Here is a 17,243-nt window from a genome sequence, read left to right as displayed (position 1 = left end):
GGAGACTGATCATGGAGGAGCCAGGTACATAAAGAGGCTCTGAGGGTAGCCAGTAACAAGTCGGCACAGCATACAGGTAGGTCAGCAGGAGAAGAACAGAGAGAAAGAAGAGTAGAAAAGGAAGGTCTTCAGCTGCTTCCAGAACTTCATGTGGTCTGGCTCAAGTTTGAGAGGGGCAGGGAGACCATTACAGATGTGCATGGGCACCTGCAGAGGAGAGATATCTACCCACACTCTCTGCCTGGAGAAGCATCTGACCCTTATAGAGTTGGAGGTAGCTGACCGAAGGGCTCGGGAAGGAAGGTATTTTAGAAAAAAGAGTTGAATATAGTGGGGGCCCCGGCCCCAGAAAGCCTTGTGTATGATGCAGAAGGTCTTGAACTTGATCCTTGCAGCCACCGGGAGCCAGTGAAGAGATTTCATGGCTGGAGAGATACAGTCCCCAGGCTTGAGAACAAGGATAAATCTTGCAGTCCTGTTATGGATTAGTTGCAGAGGAGCAGAGAGTAGAGGAAGGCAGACTGAGAACACTGCTGTTGCAGCAGTCTAACCTAGAGAGACACAGGGTTCTGGAGACATTGAGCCTCTGGTGGAAAGTGAGAAAAGAAAGAATACCTGTGAGGGGGTGCAGCTGGTAGTGGGCCTTCTAGACAAGTTTGGTGATGTGAGGAGAGAAGGAGATAGTGGAGTTGAAGATAACACCAAGGTTTTTTTGCCTCGCAAGAAGGTGAAGGAAGAGGGCCCAAGGAGGGCGGCCAGAGTGAGAGAGGGAAAGCGGGAGCAGGGGTCCCAATTAGAAGGATCTCAGTCTTACTGGCAATAAGGCAAAGATTGTTGGAGGCACACCAAACCTGAATCACGGATAGACATTCAGGAATGAGCGAGAGCTGAGAGGAGGCTGAGGGGAGCCAGAAAGAGCTGAGTGTCATCTGCATAACATTGAAGGTTAGAGGAGAAGGAAGAGATCAGGTCAGCCAAAGGGGTCACACAGACATTGAAGAGCCAGGATGAGAGGGTAGAGCCCTGGAGAACACCACACATGGAGAGAGAGGTGGTGGAGAGAAAGGACCCATGTCTGACCTGGGAGGGTCAGTCCAGAAGGAAGGAGGTCTGCAACTCTAGGGCCTGATCCGAGATGCCCAGGTTCTCGCAGAGTCAATTGATCAGGATGTCGTGATTGACCTTGTCAAATGCAGAGCAAAGATCAAGGCGGATGATGAAAGAGGGAAGACTGGAGTCAAGACTCGAGAGCCGATCCTCCTGGGTGTTCATGAGAGCAGCTTCCATGCCTCTGGCTGGAAGCTGGGCTGGAGGTTGTGAAGGCAACCAAAAAATTCAGTGTAGAAAGTAAGCTGGCAGATGGGCAGATTTTCCAGGAGTTTGCCCAGAAAATGAGTGGTAGAGATTGGATGGTAGTTTCCTGGGCAGGTAGGATTGGCCATAGAGTTTTTACAGAGTGGGTGCACAAGGGAGTGTTTGTGGACAGAGGGGAAAGTTCCAGTGGTGAAAGAGTGATTGCAGCAACCAGCCAATGCTGGAGCAAGGGTGTCTATCTGGTCCTTGATGTTTCTGGAGGAGTAGGAGAGCTCCTGTTTGGAAGACACCTTCATAGATCTGACTCATCTAGAAACATCGTCAGGTGTTTTCGGAGAGAACGTGGAACAAGGAGGAGGAGAGGGAGAGGTGGCCAGAGGGGGGCCGAGAGAGGTAGAGGAAGAAGAGAGAGAGGACAGGATGTTCTGAGTTTTAGTGGTGAAGTTCAAAGCCAGGACAGTACAGAGGACCTGGGAGGGAACAGGAGAGGTGGAGACAGCAGACGGATTGGCCAGCTCCTTGCAATTTTTAAAGAGTTCTGCCAGGTTGTTAGAGGCTGCCGGGACACGGGCATGGATGCAGACTCTCTTCTTGGACAGGACAGAGAGTCTGTATTGTGTTTGGAGCAGGCCAGTTCATCATATGATGTGCCTGAAGCCTTCCATTACATCTCATCCACTCAACACTTGCGTTTCAGGCCAGCAAGCTTGGTGTCATACCAAGAGTTCCACTTGGAGGTGGGCTTCAGGTGGATTCTCATTTCAGGGCATTGATGTCCAGAGTGATGGAAATGTTGAGTTGCAGTTTAGATAGGGCTGTGTCAGAGTGTGCGTCAGCCACAGGAGTAGGAGGAGCAGAGAATGTAGAGGCAAAGGCATCCACTGACACGCTTCATGGGCCAAATGACTGAGAAGGTAGGTGGCAGTGCTTGGGTGGGCTTAGCCTGATGGACAGAGTTTCAGATGAGAGGAAAGCAGGAAGTGGTCAGCCCAAGAGAGAGGAGTGGTGAGATGGTTAGAGAGGGGGATGTCTGTGGAGATGAGAACATCCAAGGTGTGTCCATCAGAGTGTGTCGGACCAGATGGTAGAATGGGCAAGAGAGAGTTGCAGAGGTTGCAGAACAGCCCAGAGGAGGATAAGAAGCATCCAGATGAATGTTGAGGTCTCTGAGGAGGAGGAGGAGTAGGAGTCGAGAGGTAGAGGCAAGGAGAGATGAGGAGAGTTCAGCCCACTCTGAGAGGAAATAGGCAACCCGGGCAGGTGACCTGTAGATGGTGGCCACAGTCAGAGAGAGCCCAGGAGAGACGGGGAGCCTGCAGACCAGGCATTCAAAGAAGGTGTAGGTCTGCGTGGGAATGACAGAAGCAGGGACCCACTCGGAAAAGATGAGAGCTACTCCACCTGCAGGTCGGTTGATTCTGGGCTTGGAGTGTATCTTCTAGCCATCAGGGAGGAGAGTGTCAAAACTTGTGACAGAGCTGGCCATGAGCCATGTCTCAGTGAGAGAGAGGACGTCCAGGTCCTGTTCTTTGAGGAGGTGGCAGATGTCAGAGGAGTGTTTGACAGCAGAGTGAGAGTTGAAAGTAGCAATGTCGAGCAAGTTGTCACATTTGAATGACTTCTGAGGTGGGGTACAGGCTTGAGGTACATGCAGCAGAAGTGATAGAGGGGCCTGAGAGTGGGCAGAGGTGGCATAGTAGCAAGAGAGGAGGGGGGGTGCCAGAGAGGACGTGGAAAAATGAGGTGGCAGAGGGGCCAGAAAGGTGCTAGTAGGAGTAGCGGGAGAAAGAAGGAAGTTGATAAGATGCAGGAGACGCCTATCGAAAAGTAGGCGATTGGGCAGAGGGCCCTGGACCAAGATGGTGCCATTCATATAGACATTAATGTTCATCCTTTTCCCCACCTTGTTTTCACAATATTCATAAATGCTCATCACTTGTGCTGTATTTTCATACACTAATCAGAGCTTTCCTTTAGTTTGTTATTCAATAATACTTGTTGCATTGTTAAAAGTACTGATAACACTTTGCAGCTTGTTCAGCATTAAAAAAAACTCAATAGAGTTTCCAAAACCAACAGTCATAGATTTACATATGCCTGCTTCCAGGCCCTGTAGTGCCCCGGTATGAGTTTCCCCTTCTTTACACTCACCGATATGCGCCTTCCCCTCACGGTGCCTTGTTTCTCCTTTCCAGCTTCCTTTCACTCTGCATGTGCTTCTCAGGAGCCCCAGCAAGCAGTGCTCACCATCCTCGAACCTTGCTGCAGCAGCCTGCCGCAATCTGGCGACTTCAGTGTCCCACAGCTCTGGCTGGGGACACACATCAAAGGGGACTGCAAGTGTCTCGATCCGCTCCCAGCCTGCTTGCACTCCAGTGTCTTTCACTCTTCTGCAGCACATTAGTCCTTCCCGCCGGCCCCTCTCCTGCCTCCTCCACATCTGCCAGCTGCGTCCTTCTCTCAGGTGGGTTTCTCTTGTTTCCCTGGTGGTCTCCCATTTTATGCACCTGGGGCCTGTTAACTGGTTGCAGGTGCAAGTCCTTTACTTCAGTTGCCTGACTATAGTTAAATCTATTAGTTGGACATGCCTGGCTATTGCAATGATACTCCTCCACAGTCCTCTTCCTCGTCTCAGTAACAATGTGGGTGAATTAATGGAAGTGTGCAGAACTCCCAGTCTTAATGGGGGATGGCTGTGGGACATTTTGTGTGTAAGAAAGAGGTAAAGACTGACAATAACCTGTGAAGGCCACGGGAGGGTAGGATTCATTCTGACAAGGGAAAGTGGGATACCATGTCTCACCCAAAGACATCCTCTCCTCACTCCCCAAGGACTTCTACCCAGGTGATACTACCTCAATATCCACCCCCAGGGTTGCGATCCAAGAGCGATGGACTTTCCCTGGCTTCCTGAGGTGAGGATCCAGGGCGAGTAGAAGTGAGGATACCCTCAGCTTCCTCACAGTGAGTCATTTAATTATAAATTGCATGACATGTCAGAAATGTACTGCTGGCCACACAAAGAACAGTGGGGGGAACGATACCCCGTCCTATTGTACCATTTTTATTTTGGCATTTTCATATCGACAATGTAGATATGCTGCAAAATTGTAATGGCTACAAATACATGATTGTAGTTGTATGCCCATTTTCCCGCTGGATTGTAGCAAGTCCATGAACACATCCAGATTACATATCACACAAGAGGTGTTTCACAGATGGGGAATATTCGAGGTACTATGTTGCAGCAGCAGACCACATTTTGTAAATGAAGTATTTGAGCACATAACATCCCTCTTGTGAATAAGACACGCACTTTTTGCTGCACGCAACCAGCCAAGCTCTGTCCATCACCCCACACCTCATGAGCTGGTGATGGGGTGTAGAATGAGTGCCCCAATTGCTCCAATCGACTTTAGCTCGTACTGATTATGAGAATTCAGCCACTCTACTTGGAGAAGAACTTCATGACTATTTGATGGCTATGAATAAATCAGTGAAATGTATCTCCAACAAGTGTAGGCAAGGCAGAAGTATTCAAGAGTCATCAAAGAAACCACAGGCATATTGATATGTAAATGCTATTGCAACCCTTCATTTCTATTTGGGGGATGAGGTTGTGTGCAGAACATTTGTGAGACATTGGCACAAGCCAAAGTTCGAAGGACATTAGGTAGTAGAAGCAGCAACCTCATCCACAATTAAAGAAGAGTGAAGGAAAGCATGGACCCACCTTAGTGACAACAAGAAGTACCACTGCGAGACCCAGAGCCAATCAGCAGCAGGAACAGCAGCAAGAATAAAACATGAAAGTACTGAGTTTTTAGTGCAAGAAGCTTTTTCCAACATTCTTTAAAGTTTTGTTTTTCAGCTGAGTGTGGCTTTTTTTCCATCCCAAGAGAATCATCAAATGCTCCCAATAGCAATGTTGTTATTTTGTTGGTCCTTTCAGTCTTCCTGAATACTTATACATTTTTAGCAGCTTGGAAGATTTGCCTAACAGTTTTATTGTTTAATATGAAAACATATATTGTTCCAGAAAACACTTTTGTCACACTCTTAACTAATGTTTTCTTGTGAACACTTATTGCTTTAAGATCAAGAAGAGACATTTCCTCTGGTAGCACAATGTGTTCATTAAGTATTAGATATTCTCTCTTAGCACCTATGAGAAAATATACATGCCAATATCTGAAAAAGGCAGGTACACTAGCTATTATGAATACAGCAACAAATTTAACATTTTGTTGTGTCTATTTTATTATTTTTATCGCAGGAAAATAACTGGTCCCCGATATAATAGTTAGACCAGAAAACGGAAGTATAACTATTGTAACATTGACACATGAAATAACACCTGAAGAGTTCTGTGAAGCACACTAATGAAAAGATTGAAAAGAAGTGTGCAACATGACTGAAAACAATTGAGCAAGTATATTTATAATTCTATCCACATCGCCTATAGCAGGTGGTATGAACACATGAGTGAAGTGGGGAGAGAGAAGTCTGATGAGAGCTGTTTTGTGTGTTCCCTCATCCCATATGACATGAGTGCCTCTCAAGTTTTTATAGCAACAGAAGTACCAGCAACCACATCACATTGCCTGCCACACCTCGCACTGTGTGGGACTCAAGGACAATTCCAGGGTCAAACAGCTTCCATAGAGTGCTTGACAAAGGCAGATTCTCCCTGGGAGGATAGTTTTATAAAGCAAATGCCCCATATGATAAACGCTAAAACACAACACAAGATAATGAAATACATAAAGGGAGGTCTGAATAGAGGAGGGGTTAGAATAGAAGACCATAAAATGTTGCAGTGCAGCAATGCACAAGGGAAAGAAATACCTGGTTGCTGGAATAGAGGCCAGCTATATATATAAAAGGAAGTGTGTTTATAGCTAAAGAATGGGTTGACGGATTGATATCATGCGAAGCATTGGCACTCTTAGAACAGCCTAAAAAGGTGGTACAGAATGCGAATAAACTGCATTGAAGAATGGCCTGAATATACAAAATTGGTCACCTGGGTAGAAGATGAGGAAGGACCATTACCAATACTACCACTGAAAAATACTACTCCGTGCTTCTGAAATAATGGCTCAGTGAGGGTTTGAATGAACACAGGGTGTGTTGCATTTTTGACATGCCAGGCATTAGAGTTGACACAGCAGTACTAATGGATCACTACTGGGCTTGTGGTTCAAAGTTCTGCATGCTGCTTCCCCTGAATTGGGGAGGCCTCTGCTCTATAGTGATAATAAGCACACCATCCTTGGTTGTGCCTCAAAATGAGGTACATAATGGGGATTTCCCACTGATGATTAACAATGTCCGCAATAAAAGGTCTTGTAAGCTAAAATTCAACAAAGGGGATTTTATTTGGCAAAATCAATACAGCCTGTAATTTCATACCAAACAAACATAAACTATTTGGTAAAGCAGCAATTCATTTGACTTCCTACCTTGTCCCTGGCTAGCAAATGGCAGTAAAGTGGTTGCAGATAAACAGATGGGAGTTTCTGCAAACAAGTGCAAATATAAATGATTCAACGCCATTAAAGAAGAATCAAGGGGAGTGAGGCTAATGACCCTTCAAAATAAGTATGTCCATGCTCTGATAATGTCCATGGAGGGAGTTGTTTGCACAAAAATCGGCCCATCTTGCTGCACGTATACACCAGCAAACAATGTGGAGAATAGGACCCTTAAAAGGGCTATCAAAGCCTTACAAGAACTTCACACTAAGATTGTATCAGAGGTGGAAGAAATTGAAGAGGATAACTGGCTTGAATATCTGTTTTCATGGGTATGCACCTGGTTGGCAATCACATTGAAAATCCTATTGGACAGGCAGGGTAACAGATTAAAGGATGACTGAAGGTGCAACCATTCTCCTAGCGCAGAGACTGCTGCAGCATAGAAGCAGCAGGGCTTCAGATTAGTGCTGACCTTACAAAAACACATTTATTTGAGAAGCTTTGAATTTGCTCAAAACAGCAGTCACGGCACGTACCAAGGTTAAACACAGAAGGGAGTATTAGACATGCGCAGCAAGCAATAAGACTAGATAAAAGGTCCTAGGACACAAAGCAGTGGCCTTCAAATGTAATTGATTTAATAGAAACAACCAGCCCTTGATGTCCAGGTGCACAGGAATACTATGCCAAGGCACTCCAGAGAGAATAGGGAATGGGGGGCGAATTGGTAATGAAGAACACAACATGCACGTTAGAATTAGCAGAAATCCTAAAAAAACAGTCGAAAATCCATTCTCAAACATGGAACCCTAACACGTGATCCAGACATGAAAACACTAGCTATTCTTTGCAATCCAAACACTGATATGACACCTGCAGATCTCTTTCAAAGCACATGAAAACACCAGACAGCACACAAGGCCAAGTTCAAAGGAGAGACAAGGCCTCATCACGTTGGGATGACCAGGAAGTATTCTTTAATTGCATTTATGGCAGATGACTGAGTTCAATCCCCCTACTTGTGTCTTGCAAATATCATGATACCTTGTCAAAATGTCGAAGTCCTCTACACCTTGGTATGATCAGGAGGTATTACATACATTAATGGATAGTTCTGCAAAACTGAAGCCCAGACTCTAAGAAATATAAGTGAAAATAGAAAATGTTGGATTAGACAGAACATTTGCTAAAAACAACTCAAGGTAAGACGACAGGCTCACAGGGCAGGTTGGAGAGCAGCCTGGGCGACATTTCACAGAAGGATTATCTGAGTTCACATGGTGGTAAATCAAATGACATTTTAGTCTGTAGACGGTGCCTTGGGGGCTCAGATGAACCTATGGTTTATATCACTTTTTCTTTTAAAACTTGCATTACTAATTCTGATGTAAGACTTTTGGATCTAGATGGATACAGCCCAATCCACCTGTAAAAAATAAAACAATGTCTAGCTTCCTATGACTGATACTTAGAGTGACATCTGTAAGGTTGACATTTTGAAATATAATAACATGATCACTGATCGATATAGAATATTCATTCTTAAGTATTATTTACACACACATGCTACATACACATGCTCTAGATTAGGGGGAGGGGTTTATACAAACTACATTGTTTTGTAATATAGCCTGATTTTTCTATACAGTTAGTAAACTACAAAAACCTCTGAAAGGCTTTTTGTAGGCTTATGCAAATTCTTTTCTATGATAATATTGCTTACTAGCTTTTTAGGCCTTTGCAACTACAGACAATATATGAATCCTTAGGGAGCTCATGATGCTTGTTTGATTAGATGCTCTTTCGTAACCCTTGCTAGTGTATAATGCATGTTTTAAAGTCAGTAGATTGGACAGTGATTTCAATATGTTTGTAACCATGCATTTGAACCAATATAGAGATGGTGTTCTTGTAATATAACAATATTGTGATGGAAAATCAATTAAAGTGGTACTATTATTGAAATGGGATAATAACTGACCTATGAACAAAATACATAATTTGCAAGACTCTTTACTTGCCAAAATTTCAATTTTTCCTAAACTAAAAAGTGGTAAAACACAAAGAGGGTGTTGTTCATTTTCCAGTAAAACACTGAAAAGCTATATGTCATCAGCACCCTGGTGGGGGGAGCCAGTCAATCTCATTGAGTGGTTCTATAGGAGAGGTGACTCATCTGCAAGGAGAAAGTAATTAAACTGTGCAGTGGATGGTGGTTTAGAAACACAAAAACATACTCCCTCTTTGATAAGTCAGACTAATGCAAAAATAAATCGATGACGAAAGATTAAAACATTGTGTACTAAACAGCAGGACTACATCTACAGTGTCACAAGCAACATACTGTTATAGTAAGCAAGCATGAACCTTTGTGATAGGGGTCTTTCTGTACTTACCACAGCAACTGCTTTCGAGAGCAGCAGTTCCTCTGCACTAATTGTTGTGAAGTATGCCACATTTGTCAGCACATAACCTACTGTGACAATCACCATAGAGATGCAGATTGCAAGAGGTACAGTTCTAAAAAAAACACAAAAGCACACGTTTGTTAATTCACACTTAATACAAAACGAATTTACAAGGGAATTCAATTATAGAAAAACCCATTGCAAGAATGTATGTCATTCCAAGCGAAGTGCCATGTTGTCATGCCTCCTGCCTTTCCGTGGAGCCATATCTCATAGGTATAGACTCAATATGCTGCTCTGAGATGCTCTCTGCTTGTGATAATGCAGTAAGATACCTAGAAGTACCTTATTGTAACACTGGCCAAGAACAGAGAAACTATCAGCAGGCAAATTGTAAACAACTCACTCTAGATCAGGGTCTGTAACCTTTGGCTCTCTATGTGCTTTGGAATGCAACTCCCATCAGTTCTAGTCAGTATAGCCAATGGTGAAGGATAATGGGAGCTGCAGTCCGAAACCTCTGGAGAGCCAAAGGTTTCAGATCCCTGCTCTAGAAGAATATAGGTTGACTCAGCTAATAGCCATCAATATAGGTTTGGTGGATTTTCATCAGGCATTACTGTTTGCATTATTTACGGTTACCAGCTGCAATTATATTCACTCTCAGCTTGTATACAATTTTGGATGTTACATTTGTGGATTTCCAGAAATAAAGAATTGGGCTATTTCTGGAAATCTGGTTGCATTTGTTTTCTTTGTTTTTATCCATGCTGATCCTTGTGTTAAGGATGATAATGGATTGTGTATAGTGGGGGATCCTACCCCTATTGTGCAGTTTTGTATAAAGGAAATGTTTGAGCTCTTGTGCCATCTGCTCTGCGAGTCCCACTACATCGGGTAAGTTCTCTGTTTCCTACCCTCTTGGGCCTTCTGTTTGTTTAATTACCCCTTTGCCCGTGCACCCGCACCTTCTGTTTGTTTAAACCCACTCCACGGTTCCCACCTCACTCCCTTTGCTACACCCACCCTCCCCTTTGCAGATTGGCCAAAAGGGATAGCACGAGACCGGCATTGGAGATTAATCTCCATGCTTGGATACTGTATTTCCCATGTGCCATCCACAGAGAGCTCCACTACATCGAGTAAGTGCTCTATTTCCAACCCTCTTTGCCCTTCTGTTTCTTTTGTTCACCCTATGCACCAGCACCTGCTCCTTCTGTTTGTTCAAACCCACTCCTCAATTCACACCGCCCTCCACCAGCCACCCCCTTTGTGGATTGGCCAACAAGGGACATCATGTGACCGGAAATATCCCCCTTCATTGATCCCCCTAGGGCATCCTTGCCCTGGCAGCCAGCCACTTAAGGGTCAAATGCAAAGGGCAGCTCTCTCCCTATTTTCCCCTGTTCACCCATGGATGCCTGACAAAGCACCTTTAGCAACAACTAAGGTAAGGTGGTATGGGCGGTGAACACAGCCACTATTGTGCTAAAATAAATGAAAACCCTGCCACTTCTTCAGTACCACCATCAATTATAACACTATGTTTATTACCTACTGCTCCCCCTAGATGTATTGGGAGTTAACTTTGTGCTGCACAGATGTATTTGGGGGCAGGAAATGTGTTGCACTTAGAGCTGTTTTGGGGGAAGCAAATGTGTTGCAGTTAGATACATTATGGGGGCAGGAAATGTGTTGTGCTTAGATATATTTTGATGGCACGAAATGTGTTACACTTAGCTGTATTTTGGGGCAGGAAATATGCATGTAGATGGAGTTAGGGGCTGGAAATGTGTTGCATTTACATGTATTTGGGGGCAGGACATGTTTACACTTAGCTCTATTTTTGGGGCAGGAAATGTGTGCAACTTAGATGAATTGTTGGCCATGGACAATGTTAGCCTGTAGTTGCTCTTAGGAAAACTCTGAGGGTAGCCGATGATTTGAACAAGGATTTCTGCTGTTAGCCCCGATATTGCACTTTAGATCGCTGAGGATAGATGATTGTACTTAGAAGATGTATTAGGACAGCCCTCTTTTGCAATTAATAGGTTTATCAGTTTATCCTGCCTATTGCACTTAGACTTGGTATTGGAGCACGAAGATTCTTGATGTTAGCCTTCTTTACACCTAGAACATTTAGGACATATATTGCTCTTGAAGAACTGTGAAGGTTAGCACATGGTTGTACACTCGGGAGCAATTATTTAAGTGAGCACATGTGCTGCAATTAGTAGAATTGGGTACTTTAGCATATGTATTGCACATGAAGAACTGTGAAGGCTAGCACATATATTGCACTTGAACTGTGTAGGCAATTACATGTAACACACTTAAAAGAAATTTGAAGGTTAGACAGATTGGAGGGTGGGCAGTGTGTTGCACTTAGATGGATTTGGGAGTGGGCATTTTGTGTTGACCTTATAATGTTAGCCTGCCCTGTCCATAACACTATAAGATGTATGATGGTAACCTATCCATTTCACTTATAAGATCTACAACTTTGCCTTTGGAACACATAGAAAAATCATGCAGGTATCCTTGATATTGCATTTAAAGATGCCCGATGGCAGTTAATTATAGAACTTAGTAGATATATAGTAAGACTAAAAGGGTAGCCTGTCTATTGCGTTTAGAAAATCCTATGATCCAAGATCATATGGTAGCATGTCTGTCCAGTAAGAAGATGTACTAGGATAGCCGGTCTGTTGCGCTTAGAAGACTATGGGGGTCATTACGACCCTGGCGTTAAACCCTTAACGCCTGATTACGAGGTCCCTTTGCGGGACCCGACCTTAACGGCTGGTTTTACCAGCCATTAAAGTAAGGTGCCGCAAAGGGACCTCAGTGCTAATTACGGTACCGCATGCGGTACCATGCTAATAGCGCCATGGTTTAGCGCCGGGGTTGTAATGAGGGCCTATGAGGATGATGGTAGTCTGCCTAATGTGCCTAGAAGAGCCTATGATGGTAGCTTATCTTTTCACATTGTCAATCTGATCACAGAACAACATCAAAAATAAAGCTCCATCTGAGCTCAAGGTACATATAAACGTACCACCTCAGTTGACATCTGCCGTAGGCACGGCTATTCATCCACACACATTACAATGCAGTGACAACCTACGATAACATTAGGTCTATATGGACACATAACGAGTCTCTTGCACTCCCACACTCTTGTGACCTTCCTTAGAACCCAGCCATATGCCAGACTTCTTGGGTTGCTTACTGTAGTCTAGCCAGCACACATAATCCCCAAACTTGGGCAAATTCCAGTCAGATAGCACAGTGAGTAGATTGCTCGCTTTGACATCCGTGCAGAGCCTGCTGACGCAGGTTCAAATCCCACCAGGGCCAAACTCAGCCTTTCGTCTTTCCGAGGTCGATAAATGAGCACCACACACTGTGGGTAATAAGCAACGCTCAGATGGCTGAGGGTTTGTAGCGCCATATAAATGCAAAAAAAACATAATCATAAAAAAATGCACACACACATTCTAAGCCTTTTTTCTTAGAATTATCCCATACTTGGACCTTTGTCCCCGAAGGTGTTCCCACCACAAGCGTGTTAAGACCAGACTAACAGGAAAAGGTGCTATATAAATAACTACTACTACCTTCCTTTGCATTACATTTGAAAAGGATTGAACATTGTGGGTGCTATAGATGCCCACATTTTTACACCATTTGAGTGCACCAAGGCAGTTTGTGTTTCATGCACTGAAGGGATGCACTGGCTATTCTCTCCACTTTGGGGAAAAAAGCTTTAAACAACTTCATGAAAGTTAGAATCTATTGATGTTTTTTTTTTGTATTTAATCTGGTATTTCAACTCATAGTTCTGTATGCAGTAAATACCCTACTACTAGTCAGTGGGGAGATTAAAGAAGGTGGTAGTTGCACATATCACATGTTTATATAGTTATGGGCAAACGTACAGTGATACCTGCTCTGGGGAATGAGTAAGAAATGACATGCAGCCAGAACGGGTAATGAAGATATGAGAGGATTGGAAAATCAATCAAATTAAATATTCGCGTCAATGTCCCAAACAGAGCACTGAACTCCCAGTAAATCCATTGACGTGAATGAGAGTGTTAGTACAGAGACACTTATTGAAGCTTTGCAAACCTCTTCACCTTTGGGTGCTCTAGAGCATATATTACTTGACAAGAACTGTTAGGTGCAAAACACACTCACCCCTTTAAAACATGCATAAAAAAGTCACATTTCAAGGGATATACTCTTGCATTGAAAAGAGAGTAAGGACAGGTGAAGAGAGTGCTTGAGAGTAGAGCACATGCCTCTTAGTTGAGTTGCATTTGTATATGTCGAACAAAGAGCTGTGACAAAATGCAAGGGTGCATTCAATGGAAGCACTTTAATCTATAATATGAACAGGAATGTTGGGAGAATAGGTGTACTAGTTGCAATGTGCCACAATGACAAAGTAACTTTGCTATCAGCACATTCTTTGAATGCAGTGCTCACCATCCCTGTCTTTCCCTGATTATATTGTTTGTATTGGCATCCCTTTCTTAAATACCATGTGATACTTAGTGGCTGGTATAATGTTAGGATCAATTGCAATGTTTTAATTCCATGGAATATAATGAATATATGTATTGATGGTGGCTCCATATTTCTTTTTACTTTGGGATATGCAGTATCCTGATTAAAGAAAATCAAACAAAATGTGTGTATTGGGTTTATGCATTGTGAAGCGATGGAACACTGAACAAAGAGGAGGGAGTGTGATAGGATAAAGTAAAATGAATACTTTATCCTATCACAAAAATAATAAGAGCATAGTAGGAAGGAAAATAAAAGAGGGCATACTAACGATGATATGCAGATGATACATGTTTGGGAGGCGAAGCAGAACACAGTTTGGGTTGGGAATTTCCAGCATGTGTTCAGTCCTAGAGATGTTATTCACAATTCAAATGTGCCTCTTTGGCTGAAAATCGAGTAACTCTTTTGTAAATTCCAGTTCTCTGTGTGTAAATGGCCTCTACTGGGTGCACTGGTGATAATGTGTTTCAGGAAACGACTGGACTACTATCAAGACCTAATAGTATGATATTGGTGTTCTCATAAAGCAGGCCTTATTGAGATGGAGCAGTGGAGGGATGTAACATAGTTACAGGAAAGGGGATGATTTGAGATAGGTGGATAATATGTCCAAACCACATTCCACCTGAATGTTCAGTAGTTTTGATGCCACAACATTTTAGAACTTCCCTGAAGAAATTAGGGCTCCCAATGAGGGGACACACTATTGCACTCTCCCATACGGCCCTAAAATAAGCCCCAATGCCAAATGTTTGTTTGTCTTTTCCCAGGGCTTTTGACCTGGTAACTTTTGTTTAACATTCTTTGCATTGGGGGGGTGATGGGCGGTGGGTGGTCGTGGGGGGACAAGGCCCCAGGGGCCAGTATGACACTGAGGCAAGGATTGTTCGCTCTATCATGGCCTATGGAATTGTGCAGGTCCTCGCACTTTTGGAGCAGTGACTCGTGACATTTTTGGAGATCACTTTTGGGGGAGGTTGCCCACCCCTAATTTGGGATGGCAGACATAACTGAGGGAGGGAGAAAGGTGTCTCAATCTGCTACTCCATTAAGGCAGAGAAGCAGCATGATGTATTATCAATGGCAGATGACTTGCGCCTCCAAGAAATGTAATTCAAGCAAAATTTTGACGTGGAGGAGGTAACCTGGCATGTTGAGGAATGGTATGACGTTTCAGATCTTGGGTGGAACACTATTCCAGAGACTTGGTGAGTAGCGTTGTCTTCTAATAGTTCCTTTTTTGCTTGCACTGATTTCTGCTCTGGCGAAGAGGGTTCTCTTGATGTGGATTCTTGTCATGAGCTAGTCGCTTGTGATGATTGGATTATCTACCACATAATGTGCCGGACATCTTGCAGATAACACGGCTACAGAGAGGCTACATGTATAGGTTCTTCGGAACAAATGTAATATAGTTGGTTCATTAATCCAGCTGTAGCTCTTTGATTTTCTAGTATAATCAATCTTATTTATTTTCACTTAACATATGAAAACCAAGGGCCAAAATAGAAGTAATCCTCTTTTAGGCAGATCAGGAACCTTCTGTCATTAGTCAACGCAACGGAACAAAGTGGTATTTCAATATGTTGTGCCGTAGGAATTTCTTTTGAGAACGGTGGTTTAAAAAAAAGTTGTCTTCGAGTTCCCGATGTGTAAAGTTGTGAGGAGGGCCTTGAAAGAATAATACACTTGTAGCCTCCATTAAAACATAAGATTGACATTGCATACCACTATGTTTAAGTACCACACATTGCATCAAACTGGTGCCATCCTTTTCACTCATGCTTTTCATGCCCAACCTTTACAATTCCTATAGAAATATGTCCTTTCCTATCACTCTCTGGCCAACCTCTCTTGGCCCTCTTCCTGCTCCCACCTATGAAGCTAAAAACCTTGGGGTCATCTTCGACTCCACACTTTCCTTCTCTCCTCACATCTCTGATGTCTCTAAGAAGTCACACTATCAGCTGCACCTCCTCAGAGGTATTCTTCCTTTCATCTCCTTCCTCCAGAAGCTCACTGTCTCCAGAGCTCTGGTTCTCTCTAGGCTGGACTACTGCACTAGCCTCTTTCTAAATCTGCCTGCCTCTACTCTCCTCCCTCTGCAACTTATCCAAAACAGGACTGCGAGACTTGTCCTTGGCCTCAAGCCCAGGGATCGTATCTCTCCAGGACTGAAATCTTTGCACTGGCTCCGAGTTGGGGGCGAGGATTAAGTTAAAACCCCTTTGCATTGTCCACAAGGCCTTCTGGGGCCTGGGACCTCATTAAGTTCAACTCTCTCCTCCTAAATATCTTCCTTCTCGAGCTCTTCACTTATCCACCTCCAACTTCCTCAGAGCTAGTCGCTTCTTCAAGCAGCAAGTTGGTGGGAGATCTCTTTCTTCTGCTGGGGCCTCCCTCTGGAACAGCCTCCCTGCCTCGCTGAAACTTGAGGAGAACAATCTCCAGTTCCGAAGCACCTCAAGACCTTCCACTTTGCTTCTGCTTTCTCTCCTCCTATCCCCTGCTGATCTCCTGTCTGAATCCGAACTGCACTGGTTACCTGGCTACCCTATGATCTAGGGCCCAGGTCCCTTCCCCACCAATTGCACACCTGCACTGCCCCCCTGGCTTCCATTGCACCCTGGGAGTGTTTCTGTATCCCTACAGGTCCTACTAGCACTTGATACTCGATGTTTGCACTTACCCTTGCACTGGTCACCAGCTGGCCGCACTTCTATTTATTGTCTCTAGTTAATTATCTATTTACTTACTGTTATCCTATGTACTGCACTGCCCCCTCTGCTTTCCCCCCTGCACTTTCCCCTTCCCCCCTCGCCTACACTTGCACGATCTCCATGTCACCTGGCCTAGTAGGACCATTGTCTCTGTTTTCTGAAACACTTGTGCATAGGCGCATTATAAATGCCATATCATAGCACATCCGTGCAGGTTCTATTAGTATACATGGATGACGCACCTTCAATAAAAACGCTCCAAAGAACGAAATCAATGGTTTCCTCCTTGCAAGGAGATCCTTCAAATGGCAAGGACATGTGCTGCTTCTCCCTGCATTTTGAAACGTGCTGTGTTACAAAAGTCCCTTTTCGGCATTCTTTTCAGTTCTGCGTTGCTGCTCCTCCTACGTGCAAATTTGTCTGCTCTTATGTTCTCTGGTGCCCTTTGTGTAGTGCCGTAATTACCCACGATAGGATGCTGTTCATTGCATGTCACGTGGTTCTAAGGGCTCCACCATAGGTCTTTCGAACATGAGCAGCTGTATAGTAAGTTTGCAAAAGCTGTTGAGCCCCTGACCCTATTCATCTGCAGCACGTGTCTCTTTCACCTGCGCTTGTTTAACATAATTGCCTTTCCGGCTTTTTCCCATTTTCAGCTGTGAAGTCTCGATTCCCAGAGGAGGCTCGGATTTTTCTCTAACTAGCCACACAGCAATTATAATTTTTCAAATGAAAGCCGCAGT

General features: G+C 44.0%; 1 protein-coding gene across 1 annotated transcript in view; it reads right to left on the bottom strand.

The window, feature by feature from the left end:
• Positions 1 to 17,243, bottom strand: part of SLC7A11 (solute carrier family 7 member 11) — a 1,087,616-nt gene that overhangs the window by 277,924 nt on the left and 792,449 nt on the right. The window contains exon 7 of the mRNA XM_069631050.1: positions 9,191 to 9,314. Within this exon, the coding sequence (XP_069487151.1) occupies positions 9,191 to 9,314 (124 nt within the window). The remainder of the gene's footprint in view (positions 1 to 9,190; positions 9,315 to 17,243) is intronic.

The sequence above is a fragment of the Ambystoma mexicanum genome, chromosome 6q, assembly GCF_040938575.1.
Source record: "Ambystoma mexicanum isolate Mex_15411 chromosome 6q, UKY_AmexF1_1, whole genome shotgun sequence".
NCBI classification, from domain to species: Eukaryota; Metazoa; Chordata; class Amphibia; order Caudata; family Ambystomatidae; genus Ambystoma; species Ambystoma mexicanum.
Note: the sequence above shows the minus strand (reverse complement) of the source record. Positions and strands in the feature narration are given on the sequence as shown.